The 15,528-nt window shown below is 42.9% G+C and overlaps 1 protein-coding gene across 2 annotated transcripts in view; it reads left to right on the top strand.

Moving 5' to 3' along the window:
* Window positions 1-10,088, top strand: part of Kdm3a (lysine demethylase 3A) — a 47,223-nt gene extending 37,135 nt beyond the window's left edge. For both annotated transcript variants that reach the window (XM_048352541.1, XM_048352542.1), the window contains exons 18-26: window positions 130-366; window positions 2,204-2,375; window positions 3,238-3,325; window positions 4,419-4,549; window positions 6,796-6,915; window positions 7,044-7,183; window positions 8,155-8,331; window positions 8,423-8,557; window positions 9,406-10,088. In XM_048352541.1, the coding sequence (XP_048208498.1) occupies window positions 130-366; window positions 2,204-2,375; window positions 3,238-3,325; window positions 4,419-4,549; window positions 6,796-6,915; window positions 7,044-7,183; window positions 8,155-8,331; window positions 8,423-8,557; window positions 9,406-9,486 (1,281 nt within the window). In that variant the 3' untranslated portion in view covers window positions 9,487-10,088. The remainder of the gene's footprint in view (window positions 1-129; window positions 367-2,203; window positions 2,376-3,237; window positions 3,326-4,418; window positions 4,550-6,795; window positions 6,916-7,043; window positions 7,184-8,154; window positions 8,332-8,422; window positions 8,558-9,405) is intronic.
* Window positions 10,089-15,528: the final 5,440 nt, after the last annotated feature.

Here is a 15,528-nt window from a genome sequence, read left to right as displayed (position 1 = left end):
GGGAGGGTATTGCCTCATTGCCTTGCTTGGACTCCCCGTCCTACCACTATCAGAATGGTGTTTTGTTTTGTTTTGTTTTTGGTACTAAGGAATGGTGTATTTAATGGTTGTGTTCTTTCCAAAACTCAGACGGAGAATGGGCTCAAGAATACACCAAAAATCCTTGATGACATCTTTGCCTCTTTGGTGCAAAACAAGACTTCCTCTGATTTACCCAAGAGGCCTCAAGGACTGACCATCAAGCCTAGCATTCTGGGCTTTGACACTCCTCACTACTGGCTGTGTGATAATCGCTTGCTATGTTTACAAGATCCCAATAACAAGAGCAACTGGAATGTGTTTAGGGAGTGCTGGAAACAAGGGCAGGTAATTCGGGCCTCTGCTTCTCTGGCCCAATTTCATATCTATCTTCTCTGTTCCTTTGACATACGACTCCTGCTAACCCCTACCCCCTTACATGGTATTTCTTTTATGTTTAGGGTATCTATTGAGGATGGGTGGCTGTGAGTCTCACTTTGTACAGTCAACTTCCCTTTCCCATTTTGGGTCCTGAGTGCTTCCAGTTGGCCATCCTTACCCCATTACTTTGTTTTCCCTTTTTTCTCCCAACTAGGGATTGACCTCAGGCCTCATTCACCATAGGCAGGCTTTCACCCCTTGAGTCATGACCCCAGGCCTTTTCCGTCTGGGCTGGCCATAGAATACAATAATCCTGTCTCTGCCCGAACAACTAGCTCAGACACAGACCACAATGCTTTTTTTTGGGGGGGGGGGGAGGGGCAGTCCTGGAGCTTGAACTCAGGGCCTGGGCACTGTCCCTGAGCTTCTTTTTGCTCAAGGCTAGCACTCTACCTCTTGAGCCACAGTGCCACTTTTTCTGTTTATGTGGTGCTGAGGAATCGAACCCAGGGCTTCATGTATACGAGGCAAGCACTCTACCACTAAGCCACATTCCCAGCCCTGTTTTTTGTTGTTGTTGTTTTGTTTTTTTTCTTGGCCAGTCCTGGGGACTGGACTCAGGGCCTGAGCACTGTCCCTGGCTTCTTTTTGCTCAAGGCTAGCACTCTGCCACTTGAGCCACAGCGCCCCTTCTGGCCATTTTCTGTATATGTGGTGCTGGGGAATTGAACCCAAGGCCTCATGTATACGAGGCAAGCACTCTTGCCACTAGGCCATATCCCCAGCCCTTGTTTTTTTTTTTCTAAATGAAACACAGGCTTAGTGAATCATGTTTGGTGGACATTAACAGGAGAAGCAGAACTGTGACTAAGAGGCAGATGGGACTTGGAGGAGATTGGACAAAACAGTTTTGTTTTTTGTTTTTTTTTTTTAAATCATGCTTCTTCCCTAAATAAAAGCCTGTGCTGACTGCAGTTTTAGGCGGGTTGGAGCCAGGTGATTGCAATCAGTGTGTCCTCCCACCCTCCCCACCTACTTTACAAACAGTGTTGTAGTTGATATGATTAGGAGATGCATAGCTTTTTTGTCCCTTTTCTTTGCTGCTTCGGTTTGGTTTGCTTTCTTGATCTCTGGATTTGGGTTTTCTTTTTAGCCAAGTAGTAGCCTCACTAAAAGAACACTTTGTTCTTGGACAAGAATTTGGGGAAAATGTAAGATAGAAAAACGTGTTGTACAGCAAAAACAAAACTTGGTGTTTTTTTCAGCCCTGCGTACACTATGAGGATTTGCTATTTCACTCAAACATTCAGAGGCTGTAAGAATAGTCATTCTGTGTGTGTGTGTGTGTGTGTGTGTGTGTGTGTGTGTGTGTGTGTGTGTGTGTGTGTCATGCTTATGAAGCAGATATACTATCACTTAGCCAAACCCTGGCCCCTTTGCTAGTTTGTTAAAAGCAGGCTAGTTCACATAAATGCCAGGTATCCTGGACAACTTGGTCTTGGCAACTTCAGGTCCATATATTACTTGCCCTGCATTGGTGGGCTGGGGGCCCGTAGCAGTGCACTTGCGAAGGTCCTGGGCCTTTATCCTGTAATGGGATCTGGGACAGTAGGGTGAGCCTTCCCAGCAGAACCTTAGTAATGTAGCTTGAGACCAGAATGTGTAATCGATGAATGGTGAGGATTACAGCCGCTTTGAAGAACAGCCACCTGGAAACAAACCAGCAGCTGCTTGCAGATGGGCTGCCTGTGGTCTAGACAGAGCTAGAGGTATTCAGACTAAAGCTTGCTTGTTTTCCTTGTAGCCGGTGATGGTGTCCGGAGTACATCATAAACTGAACACCGAACTTTGGAAACCTGAATCCTTCCGGAAAGAGTTTGGTGAGCAGGAAGTGGACCTGGTTAATTGTAGGACCAATGAAATCATCACTGGAGCCACAGTGGGAGACTTCTGGGATGGATTTGAAGATGTTCCCAGTATGTATGAAAGATGTTTCAAGGGGCTTGAGATGTGAAAATGTTTGTGTCTGTTTTCCCTCTTTTGGTCTTACAAGTATTCCAAGTTACAAAGTTTATCATGCAAAAAAAGAAAGTTCTCATCTAAACCTGAGAGATATTGTCCAGAAAGTAGAAGTCTCAGCTGATCCTTAACCCTCAACAGGAGATGAGGTGGTCTCAATCTCTGAGCAAAGCTGAGTCAATTCTATTTCATGATGGCCTCAGAAAATTAGATTTCAACCCCTGTGGGGTTTGATGATTGTGGGAGCTGCATGGTGCGCCTGGAGCACTGAGCAAGAGGCGCCGCTGGGCTAGAGGAATGGCGGGGTTTCAAGGAATAGGAGCAGTTCAGAGAACATCTAGAAACATATGACCCTAATACACCTAATACCTAAATTTGGGTCTTTAATTTTCTATCCCCAGGGTATACATTAATTTGACGCAGTAGGAATAAAAGGGTTTGCAATTGGCACATGGAGGATGTCTTTTTTTAATAGAGTTTTTTTTTTTTTTTGCCAGTCCTGGGCCTTGGACTCGGGCTGAGCACTGTCCCTGGCTTCTTCCCGCTCAAGGCTAGCACTCTGCCACTTGAGCCACAGCGCCACTTCTGGCCATTTTCTGTATATGTGGTGCTGGGGAATCGAACCCAGGGCTTCATGTATACGAGGCGAGCACTCTTGCCACTAGGCCATATCCCCAGCCCCTTAATAGAGTTTTTATACCAAACGGGTCATGAAATTTTTATTTAGAGACGTTGACTCCATTGTTAAAACATAAAATGTTTGTGTGTGTGTGTTTCTGAGTTATAACTATTTAATATAACCTGGATGCTACCTTTCAGATCGCTTGAAAAATGATAAGGAACCAATGGTGTTGAAACTTAAGGACTGGCCACCAGGAGAAGATTTTAGAGATATGATGCCTTCCAGGTACGAGGTTATTCTGTCTTGATTTGGTAGGGTAAATTCTTCTTGGAGGCAGTAAGGAAATCATTTAGGATATCAAAGAGTCTGAAGGAAGGATTTGTCTGCCCTGGGATCTTAGATCTCAGCCTCCTGCATAGCCAAGTTATAGAGGTGTAAGCCACTGGTGTCTGGTGGGAGATGGTTTTTTTTTTTTTTTGGCCAGTCCTGGGCCTTGGACTCAGGGCCTAAGCACTGTCCCTGGCTTCTTCCTGCTCAAGGCTAGCACTCTGCCACTTGAGCCATAGCGCCGCTTCTGGCCGTTTTCTGTATATGTGGTGCTGGGGAATCGAACCTAGGGCTTCGTGTATCCGAGGCAGGCACTCTTGCTGCTAGGCTATATCCCCAGCCCGAGATGGGTTTTTTAAATGAGATAAAGCTTATGAGCTGTAGATCTAGCTTGACCAATAGAGGAAATGGCTCCGCCAGAGAAGTAGCTAATGTAGATAGACCTGCAGCCAGTTTCCAATCAGTTGTAGGAAAAGCTGGTCATGTCTCAGTATTCTAACTAGACATCTGAATTGGTAGTTCCATTTTCCTGAGTTGAGCATGAAACCATGAAAAGGAGCTCCACTAATTAGTAATATATTGTCCCTGAGTGTTCTTAATGAGGAAATTGCTGCTCAGATCTGTGCCAGTCCTGGGTCTGGAACTCAGGATCTCGGTGCTGTCCCTGAGCTTTTTTACTCAAGTAGCTCTCTACGACTTGAGCCACAACATCACTTTTGGCTTTTAAGTGGTTAATTGGAGGTAAAAGTCTAGATCTCAGCCTCCCGAATAGCTAGGATTTACAGGTATGAGCCGCTGGTGCCTGGCTGCTCAGATATTTTGTCTTGAGATATTCCAGAACATTTGGACATAGTTGTGAGATGTAGGAGAGAGGAAAATGTCTTTGTTCGTGACTGCTACCATTCTAATCTTAAATCTTGACAATAGCTATGTCCAGCTTAATGATTATAGATAGATGCATTTCTTTTGGTATAGAAGAAGAAGCAAAACACAAATCATGTAATAATTGAGAAAAACAAGCTTATTTTGGAAATTTCTGGCTTTCTCTTAGATTTGATGACCTGATGGCTAACATCCCGCTGCCGGAGTACACAAGGAGAGATGGCAAGCTCAACTTGGCCTCCAGGCTGCCAAACTACTTTGTTCGGCCAGATCTGGGTCCCAAGATGTATAATGCTTATGGTAAGAAGGAGCAGCTAATTTTTTTAAAATTATAATGGAAATAAAACAAGATGTTTGGAAAATTGATCTCAGGGAAGGGAGCACCTAACACTTTTGTGCTTGCACGGTTCCTTTGGTTCCTTGCTCACATGTATTTTTCATAGCTGCAGGTATAAGGCACATGCAGCCTTTTCTCTTTTCTACATCTGATTTTCTATTGCAGAATCTTCATGTTGCTGAAGTGAATCTGGGGGTCTTGGCCATCTTGTCATAAAAATTGGCTGTTTTGAGGATTTTCCTTATAGTTGAAGTTGCAGTTGGAATCCTTGCGTGAACTTCACTTACTGCTTGGCTTTCGTTTTCTGGTCTTGGAAACTTCCTTCCTCCCATAATTACTTCCTGTCAGTTTCCACAGCTGGCCTCTTAGACCACAACCTTGCTTAAAAGAGAGACTCACTTGACACCTTTGTTCTCTTGAGATGGTGGGGGATGGACAGGCTGCCCCTCCCCTCCCTTTACACACACAGTTATGCTGAGTCTACCTAGCAACACTGGGAAAGTAGTCGGGAACATTTCCAGGGGTGAGTGCTTTCAGAAGAAGGTAGAAATAGTGTGCACAAGAAAGCAGGAAAGTGGAAATCTTTCTGCATGCTGTCTGCCTCCCAGGTCTTAGGGAATCCTGCAAGAGCTGGGGTTCTCTTTGCTGGGGTTCCCTTCCCTCGGGCTCCTCAGGTCCTAACCAGAGCAGCTATTTACATCAGAGTTATAGTGACACTGGCATGTCAAAGCTTTTTGCCACTAGCGTCAGATCATAAGTATCTGTACTTTAAGCTGTATGGACTAGAAGTAGATTATGTGCGAAATATTTCAGGATGAATTGCCCACACGGTTTAAATAGCTTGGCAGCAGAGTAGGTCTTCTCCTCAGTACTGTCAGGTAGGTGGCAGTGTTGCTCTGTAAAGTCTCGTCCTCTGACAGCTGTTCTGAGAATTCTTTGCTGTTGCTGTTTCCTCCCTGTGTGTCTGCTGTTTCCATGTGCAGTGTCTTCTGACTGTTCAAATGGACTGCGGGCCTCGTTGCACACAGCTTTTACTCTCCTTGACGCATTGACAGGCAGCCAGCTCCATCCTGTATCTCTCGCTCTTAGTCTTTCCCACTGTCTCCAATTGGTGTTCATCTCTCCCTTCATTTACAATTGGACCCTTTGTGTTTGCTTTCCTGTACATTTTCAGAGTCTAGAGGTTTATTGGCAGTAATAGGGTTTGGACCTCAGGCTTTGTCAGATAGATAGGCATTCTACCATTTGAGCCATGCCACCAGGCCAGTATTTTATTTCTCTTCTGCTTTTGAGCTTAGTACGGTAGGATCAGATATTCCTATATTCATTCATACTATCATGTATGTACAACTTTGATTTTATTTCTAGCGTGTTCATTTGCATTCCCTGAATTTTAAAGGTTTTACTACAGAAATAACTTTCCAGATACATTGAAGACTTATCGATACAGTCTAATAAATTGACTCACCTACACTCATCACCCACTCATCAACTTTTTGTTGTAATTATTTCATTACCACATCCCTTCATCTTTACCATTTTGAAGCCTACCTCTGTATCCTGTGATTTCACCTTCATACCTCCTCAATGCTTTTCCTGCTCCTGGGACTGGTGTTTCAGCAAGTTGGAAACAGATGTAGTAAGCTCCAGGGCTTCTGGAGCACCGTCTTTAACATTGCCTCTCCAGTGGCGCCCGCAGGCAAGCCCTCCTCCCAGTAGCCTTGGCCCTTTTCATGCCCGGCATTGTTTGCCCTGCCCCTCCACGCCATGCTTCTTTCCTCTGCCGCCCAATGTAAAGAGCAAAGTCTTAAGCTAGAAATAGGCCATCCAGGTGACATCTGGGCTAAGGTGAGCCTTCTTTCAAAGGTAAGGAATTAGGAACAGAAAGAGGACCTCCCAGTCAGCTCAGTGAGCTGGCTAGCCTTCCCTCCGCCCCCGAATACAGCACGTGAGGGGTGTGCCGAAGTGGGAGGCTCCTAATGGACTCTTCCTCGGCTGGTTCTTGCTCTAGAGCATTTCTTGGCTACCACAGAAACAAGTTTTAATTATTTTATAGCTAAATATTTAATAGGAATCTTTCAAAGTTGAAAAGGTAAAATGATTTTTAAAAAAATTTTTTGCATGATCAGAAAGAAATTTTGTGACCATTGACATAGACCTAAAGCAGTGTTGTCTTCAGTAACTTTTAAAAGACATTTTGGCTTTGTAGGATTAATCACTCCAGAAGATCGGAAATATGGAACAACCAATCTGCACTTGGATGTGTCTGATGCAGCTAATGTCATGGTTTATGTGGGAATTCCCAAAGGACAGTGTGAGCAGGAAGAAGGTAGTGTGTCAGGTGCTTTTGTGTAACAGGCACAAAGGCCCTGAATTCACCCAGTTTTCCCCCTATCCTCGCTCCCCAAAAAGTAGTTGAGGTGCTTGAGCTCTGATACTTGCTTTCTCTTGCTCTAGAAGTCCTTAGAACCATCCAAGACGGAGATTCTGATGAACTTACAATAAAACGATTTATAGAAGGAAAAGAGAAGCCAGGAGCCCTCTGGCACATATACGCTGCTAAGGACACAGAGAAAATAAGAGAATTTCTTAAAAAGGTATGATCCTTGCTCCACAGCATGGGAAAAGAATAGCATTAAGAATCACTATTGTAAACCAACTGGCATGTCAGATTGGGTAGGCTTACAGTGGTTGCTAAGAAACAAGGATTTAAAAAGATTAGGGCTGTGCTTCTAAAGAGAAGAGGCTTTATCTTCTATGATTGTTTTATATTATAGTGCATTTGGAGATTTTTGTTCTCAAGTTAGTTCATAAGGAGTTTCCTAATGTCTTTGTTTTTACTGCCTTGAAATCTGAGCACTTCAGAAGTTCATGCGGCAATCTCTGGCCCAACTGTGTCCATGTTCTGAGTGATTGCTAAGGTTCTGTCACTCTGAGAGCCCAGGCAAGTTGTCAGCAAGGGCACCAGGTGGTAATTCTAGGTCACTGCAACCATTTCTCCTTGGTGGGGGCCTGATGTGAACACTCCTCCCGCTCCATGGCGATGAAGTAGCTCTTGGCTGTGCAGGGCCACTTGACCCCCACAAAATCTGCTGCCTACTGTGTAGAGACCCTGGGGAGTTTCAGAACTCAAAATTATTCGGTGAAAGTAGGTCTTTGAAACTGTAAAAGCAGCAGGGGCTGGGAATGTGGCCTAGAGGTAGACTGCTTCCCTAGCATGCATGAAACCCTGGGTTCGATTCCTTGGTACTACATAAACAGAAAAAGGCAGAAGTGGTGCTGTGGCTCGACGGGTAGAGTGCTAGCCTTGAGCAAAAGAAGCTCAGGGGCAGTTCCCAGGCCCTGAGTTCAAGCCCCAGGACTGGCAAAAAACAACCCAAAACACCAGTTTACCAAACGAGCCTTTATCATTTGTCAGTATCTCTTGAGTACTACTCTTCTCTGCTAACAGGGACAGTAGTTGACAAAGACAACATTTACTGATTGCCAACACTGTTCAGTGGGGGAAGTGCTTATCTTGACTCTTGGTACATTGCTCAGTTGCTTGCTGTTTTGAATGTGTTTCTAGGTATCAGAAGAACAAGGTCAAGAAAACCCAGCCGACCACGATCCTATTCATGATCAGAGCTGGTACTTAGATCGATCGCTAAGAAAGCGTCTTCATCAAGAATATGGAGTTCAAGGCTGGGCTATTGTACAGTTTCTTGGGGATGTGGTCTTTATCCCAGCAGGAGCTCCACATCAGGTGAGAAGCTAGTCCATTCTTTGCTTCTTGTTTGTTGTCTTTCTCCTCTGACCTTGGGAGTGTGAACAGATGTGGCTGGGCGTCGTTTCAGGTTCATAACTTGTACAGCTGTATCAAAGTGGCCGAGGACTTCGTGTCTCCGGAGCATGTGAAACACTGTTTCTGGCTCACTCAGGAATTCCGCTATCTGTCACAGACGCACACCAACCACGAAGACAAATTGCAGGTAAAAGGAGCATCGTTGCCTCTGGCTTCGCAGCTCATAAGAGTCCTTAGAACCATCCAACATAGTCTGATGAACTCACAGTGAAGCAATTTACAGAAAGAACAGTAAGTTCCATACACATCTAAGCCCAAGAGCTGGGTATGGAGAGCGAAGAAGGAGGATCACAAGTTCCAGACCAGCTTGGTTTGCACAGTGAGATCTCATGTTCCCCTCCCTAGCCCCCACCCCTATCACATCTAGTTCTTCTATCAAGTGAAGGAGGAGCCAACTTAGAGGAAATTGACCCTGGCTTGAGATTCACTCTCTGGCCTGTGCACTGTTCTCTATGAACGGCTAGACATAGGGAGCTACATAGTTCTCACCTCTGACCTTTAGCTCAGTCAGCAGCCAGGAGTCTTGAACCTTGATGCTTGAGCTCTAGCACTGCAGGTTCTCGATGGACTGTGAATAGAGCACAGCTGGACCCTCCGGGATCAAAAGGCAAGGTGTGGGAGAGGTCAGACACTGTAGTCTCCATTGTCCCAGCTACGTGGAAATTCAGGCAGAACCAAGGGCCCAAGTACAAGTGTGTAAAAAAAAAAAAAGTAAGAGGCATAGGTCAGGTGATGAAATGGAAGTGAAATACCCAACTTGAGGGATGGGATGGGGAAAGGACATCATTGCTCAGCATTCATTTTCCTCAAACCTGACTTCAGGAATTGAAACCCCTTTGTTACAACCACTTTATAATAATTCTGACAAAAAATTGTTTTTTGTGATGTGTGGATAATTGGTGGTAGGGATATTTTTGTGACAGAATTTTTTTTTTAATTTAATGGTAAAAATGATCATCTTTGCTTCCCTTTTAGGTGAAAAATGTTATCTACCATGCAGTGAAAGATGCGGTTGCTATGCTGAAAGCCAGTGAATCTGGTTTCGGCAAACCTTAATCCCCCCCGCACATTGGAAACAAATCACTGGCAGCTGTTCAAACTCTTCAGGCAGGATTCCTGTGGACTTTGAGATTTCATGTTACCTCATCTTCTTTTTTAAACTGTACCCGACTTGTGAGGGTCCCCTGTCTAATGTATATTTACTAGTGTTTACAGACACGAAGTGTGTATCTGTAGGAACTATTTGCAGACCATGCATCCTTATACTGTGACTTCCCACTTAGTGCAGATTTGACCACGTTGTAAAACAAAACCTCTTAACAGCTCTGAACAAACACCTGCAGTGATTCCCCAGCTGTTTGGACGGCTAGTCAAATGGGTTTCTAACTTAAGAATTGCTGCACAGCTAACTTGGGTTTTACTTTATTTCGTGTCTGTCTGAGCACCCTGCCCCACCTGTTTGGGTCCAGAAGAGCAAAGGAGGAAGTGACAGCTAACGATGCAGTTCTTATTGTATCGCATAGGACTGGCATTATACAGAAGTCAACTACTGTACAATTCTTGGGGTTAACCATCTTTAGTTAAATGAAATTTTAATTTAAATGGAGCTTTGCTAATTTTAAGTGTTAAGCATTTTGCATTAAAATATTCATATAATATTTTGGCTCAGTTCATAATTATGAGACATTATTTTTGGTGGTTTTGTACTTACAATACCCCTGCGAAGGCGGACATTTTGTAACTTTACATAAAGAGCCAGTGCTGGGGGCTGGGGATATGGCCTAGTGGCAAGAGCGCTTGCCTCATATACATGAAGCCCTGGGTTCGATTCCTCAGCACCACATATATAGAAAAGGCCAGAAGTGGCACTCTGGGCTCAAGTGGTAGAGTGCTAGCCTTGAGCAAAAAGAAGCCAGGGACAGTGCTCAGGCCCTGAGTCCAAGGCCCAGGTGCTCCTAGTCTACTTCAGTGGTAATGACAGGAATTTTGAGCTCAAATAGCAGATTAGGCCTGTGAATGAAATTATTTGCCGTTTTTTAGATAGAAGACGTTCTCAGACCACTGTAGTCTCTAAGGATGTCTCTATTTTTTTTGGAGGTTATATGTTATGTAATATAAAATCATTAACCTGACTATAGATCAGAAGCTTTCATTTTACATACACACACACACGATACTTGCACATGACTGTGTGGGAGTTTATCCCGAGAATACAATCCCCATTTCACATTTGAAAACCAAACTCAGATGTTTCACTACATTAATAGAATTCAGGAGAAACATTTATTTCAATAAATACAGAAAGGGGACCCTAAATTCAGGGAAAGGAAAAAGAATAAAAATGAAAAAATACAGAAATGGCTTTTGATAAAATTTAAGAGCATTTAATGACACATTGTCAGTAAAGCAGGTCAGGTGCGTGTGAAAAGCTCAGTAACTACAAAATAGAACTTCTAAGTGTTAGCAATAATATGTTTAAGAACATGTTATAATAACTCAAAATTCCTAGGAATTGTGAAAAATGCAGGAATGACTCCTGCAATGAAAAGTAGAAGATATGGCTGAAAGAAATGAAAGATGCATACTCCATTCCTGGGTTTGGCATCCTTAGCTATAAAGGAAATACCATAACACCGAGATTACATCTCACCCCAACACCCTCACCAAGAAAACAAACACTGGCAAGAATAGGAGGAAGACACTGTTAAGACACTTGGTGGGGATGTAAACTACTGCAATCACTATGGAAATCAGTATGGAGGTTCCACACTTTAGGACTACGCCATGCCAATCTTGGGCATAGAGCCAGGAGAATGTAAACCACCATACAGGAGATACCTGTGCACTTAGTTTACTGCAGCCCAGCTCCCAGCAACCAAGCAGCTCAACTGGCTTAGATGTCACACAACTGATGGATTAAGAAAATGTGCTTTGTATACATATACACACACATATCCAACATACTGAAGTTATTTAACCATGAATGAAACTGCTCTTTGTAGGAAAATGGATTAGAGGCCATTATGTTGAGCAAGCTAAGAAAAGAAAGGGCAAAATATCACGTTTTCAGGCATATATGGAATCTGAATCGAAAATGATAAGGGAACAGGATTATGTAAAGGGCAATGTGGGAGGTATCAGCAGGAGGGGGGGAAGGAGCGGGCACTGAGAAGGGTGGAAGAGAATCAAAGGATGTTACGTTATATAGATGATCATAGGATAATGAAACTATCAAATACTAAAAGGGGGTGACGGGAGCCAGGGGAACACTGCAGAGGGTGCAAACTTGTTCACAGTATATAGTACACATCTGGGGAATCATTACAAAATCCCCTTGTACTATTAATTTATGCTAATGAAATAGCAAAAAATTGTCACCATCCAGAATCTTCAAGAGTAGTAGACGTAGCAGGCAGGGCTGGTGTTTGGTAGTAAGTTGGGGGCTGAACCCAGGGCCTCATATTCAAAAGCAGTTTCACAAGTGATATTTGTAGAACCTTTTAAAAGTAGATAATCTTTACCTTCTGCAAATGGTCTAGCTGCTGTAATATTGGGAAGAACACAATCATTTTATAATGCCAGTGCAGTAAGCCTGTCTTATTTGCAAATAGGGTTAAAATAATTTTTAAAATTTCAAAACCCAAAGCCTTTAATTCAGTGGGTGTGGAGCAGTCTCAGTCCTGCCTTACATCAGGTGTTTAAATCTTCCTGTGACCTGCCGTCTCCCTGCCTTTACCTTTGTGAAATACACTTCCCAAAGAGCAAGGCCACAGTTAGGGTCAACTGCTCAAGCCAAATAGAGTGGACATGAAAATTTTAGAAAAGCTTGTTGAAAGGCAGGAGTTGGGTGGTGTCACAAGGAAAATAAATCAAGCCCCCACAGTGTTCTAGATAAGGGGCATGAAATAAAATCTAGTTTTTGGTGAGCAGTATTCATGTGTACAACAGAAATTTTTGTATGGCTCCGCGTTCTCACTGCTTAGACTTACTGACTGCATATGGTATAGATCAATTTGAGTATCTGGAGCATTTGCTGGTTTTCCTCACCTCGCTACAGGTCTCTCAGCCCATATGATACCTGTGTGTGTCAAGGTAGTTTCCACTGTAAACCTGATATCCAAATCTAGCAAATACCGAAGAGAAAGAAATCACAGATTAGCTATTTATACACATACTTGCAAAAATTCTAGCATACTGGCAAATTAAAAAGCAGCAATGTGTAAAACATATTAACAAATACCTATGACTAGTACTAGAGTATCTTCATATCAATCACATTGAAAACAGTTCTTATTACTTAAATGTACAAAAAAGCACAGGGAAATTAAACAGCTTTAAAAATATATTTTGTGATAAAACAATTAGAAGTGTAACATTAAGTGGCAATTACAACGTTGAACACATCACCAGTATGTATTTCCAAAATTTTCATCACCCCAAACTCCACACCCATGCCCTTTTCCTTTCTAGTCTTGAATGTGTTCCCCTCCTCTGACCCCTGGTCTGTTACAGTTACTATCTAGGTTCACTTCACTTTAGCTTGAAGGACTCGCATTGTAGAGCAGATCTACTGGTACAAAATACCTTTACCTTTTTTCAGGGAATGTCATAATTTTTTCTTCATCTCAGTGTTGTTGGGTATAGAATTGTCATCCACGTTTTTTCCTTGTTAAGCAAACAGATAAACACATTTTAATCTATTTTTTGTCAGTTGTGAGCCTTCAACTCAGGGCCTGGGAGCTGTCCCTGACCTCTTGTATGCAAGGTTAGCACTCTACCACTTTTGAGCACAGCACCACTTCTGGTTTTCTGATGGTTAAATGGAGAGAAAGTTTCATGCTGGGCTGGGAATATGGCTTAGTGGTAGAGTGCTTGCCTAGCATGCATGAAGCCCTGGGTTTGATTCCTCAGTACCATATAAACAGAAAAGGCCAGAAGTGTTGCTGTGGCTCAAATGGTAGAGTGCTAGCCATGAGCAAAAGCAGCTCAGGGACAGTGCCCAGGTCCTGAGTTCAAGCTCCAAGCCTGGCAAAATAAAGAGTCTCAAGGCCTTTCCTGCCCAAGCTGATTTTGAACTATCATCCTCAGCTCTCATTCTCCTGAGTAGCTAGGATTACATGTGTGAGCCACCAGCACCTGTCTTATTTATATTAGAATAAAAATGCTCAGATTATGAACATCATGTAATTTCAGTATGATTCTATTAAGAATTGTGATATATCAGCTTTTCCCAATTTGATCTATGGATTCAATGCAATTCCAATTAGAATCACAAAAAGTTATTTCGTGGTTAACAAACTGATAGTTTAAATCAAGTTTATATGAATAATAAAGTCAAAAGACAAACATTAGCTGATTCTTGTGTAAAACTTCAACTGTCAGAATAGTGTGGGGCTTTTCTTCAGCACTGTATCATCAAGCTACATCTCACTCCTTGGTTATTGTCCCTGTCCTGGGGCTTGAACTCAGGACAACTGTCCCTGAGCTTTATTGCTCAAGTGGAGTCACAACTCCATTTCTAGCTTTTTGGTAGTTAACTGGTGGTAAGAGTCTCACAGAATTTCCTGCCCTGGCTGGCTTCAAACTAATCCTCAGATCTTTATAGGCAAGAGCCACCAGCACCTGGTTACCCCTTGTTCTTTTTGAGACAAGAGTCTCACTATTTAGCGCAGGCTGCCTCAAACTGTTAAGTCCTTCCTCCATCTTCCAAGTGTGGGAATACAGCGTGTGACAACATCCCTGGTCTGGTACTGATGAAAGAACAATCAATAAAGTAAAAGAGGGAGCCCAGAAGTAGATCCACACAAAAGAGTCAATTCATCTTTGGCAAAAAAGTAAATGCGATATGTCAAAGTTTTATCACCAGAAAAAACAAACTCAAAGGAGAGAAAGCTTAGCTTAGGGTTCTGGGCCATCGTGGTGAGGGTAGAGCAGTCCACCTCAGAGCAGCGAGGAGGCCTAGAGAAAACGCCTACCTTTGCTGGTTTCCTCCTTTCATTCCATTTGGGACCCCTGGCATAGGGGACAGTGCTGTACACAGTCAGGATTAGAATTCCCCACTTAGCTAATCCTCTTGGGCAAAACCCTCAGCAGACCCACCCAGCGGCAAGCTTTATTAATCTAGGCCCTTCAATCCTCTCACGCTCGCAATCAAGATACCATCACACACTACCACAAGTGACTGAACAAAGACATTCACATGAACATAGACTTTATACCCTTCATAATAATTCAAAATGGAATATGAACCTAAATGTGAAACCCAAAACTCCTAAAAGACAACTGAAGAAAACCGTAAAAATCTTGTGCTAAGTGGTAATTTAAAAAAAAATACACCAAATGCACTAAATACATGAATGAAAGAATTGTCAGGATTTCATTAAAAACAAAAGGCTTCTGCTCTGAGAGAAACCACTAGAGAGAACAAACCAGAGATAAAAATATTTAAACAATATACCTGTTACCCAAAATCTACATCAGAAAATTCAATAAAAAACTCAAACTGTCAAAATACTCAGAAAATTGAGTTAAAGAAAACAAAACATCTGAGCCAGATCCTTCACCAGTGCTAATTACATACACAACGCAAGTGTGACGGCATGCTGTAAATTCCATCACTCATACGAGGGAGACAGGAGGATCACAAAGGTTGAGACCAGGCTGGGCTACATAGTAAGTTGTAGGCCAGCCCTGGAATTTACTGAATCCCTGTCTCAAAAAAACAAAACAAAAGGCATACAGATGACAAGTATATGAACAGATGTTCAAAATGTATCTCATTACTGAATTGCAACTTACAACAATGACCTATTAATACACACACACCTACTGGAATGGCAAAAATGGGCACCACCACCAAATACTAACTAGTTTAGAGCATACAGGGCTTGGACTAAGAGGATCTCTCTGGGTGTGAATCACAGAATTGCCACTTTCTGACTGATTTCAGGTGTCACTTCAGCAAGCTGAGAGGATCCCCTGTGTTGTAAACCCTTAAACCCTATCATAAAGTGCTACTACAGAATTATTTCGCAGTCACCGTAGCACTTTATACTGCTATGTGTGTGTAGAGGATGTCTCAGCTTTGTGAGAACTGAA

This window comes from Perognathus longimembris, chromosome 8 (assembly GCF_023159225.1).
Source record: "Perognathus longimembris pacificus isolate PPM17 chromosome 8, ASM2315922v1, whole genome shotgun sequence".
Lineage (NCBI taxonomy): Eukaryota > Metazoa > Chordata > Mammalia > Rodentia > Heteromyidae > Perognathus > Perognathus longimembris.
Note: the sequence above shows the minus strand (reverse complement) of the source record. Positions and strands in the feature narration are given on the sequence as shown.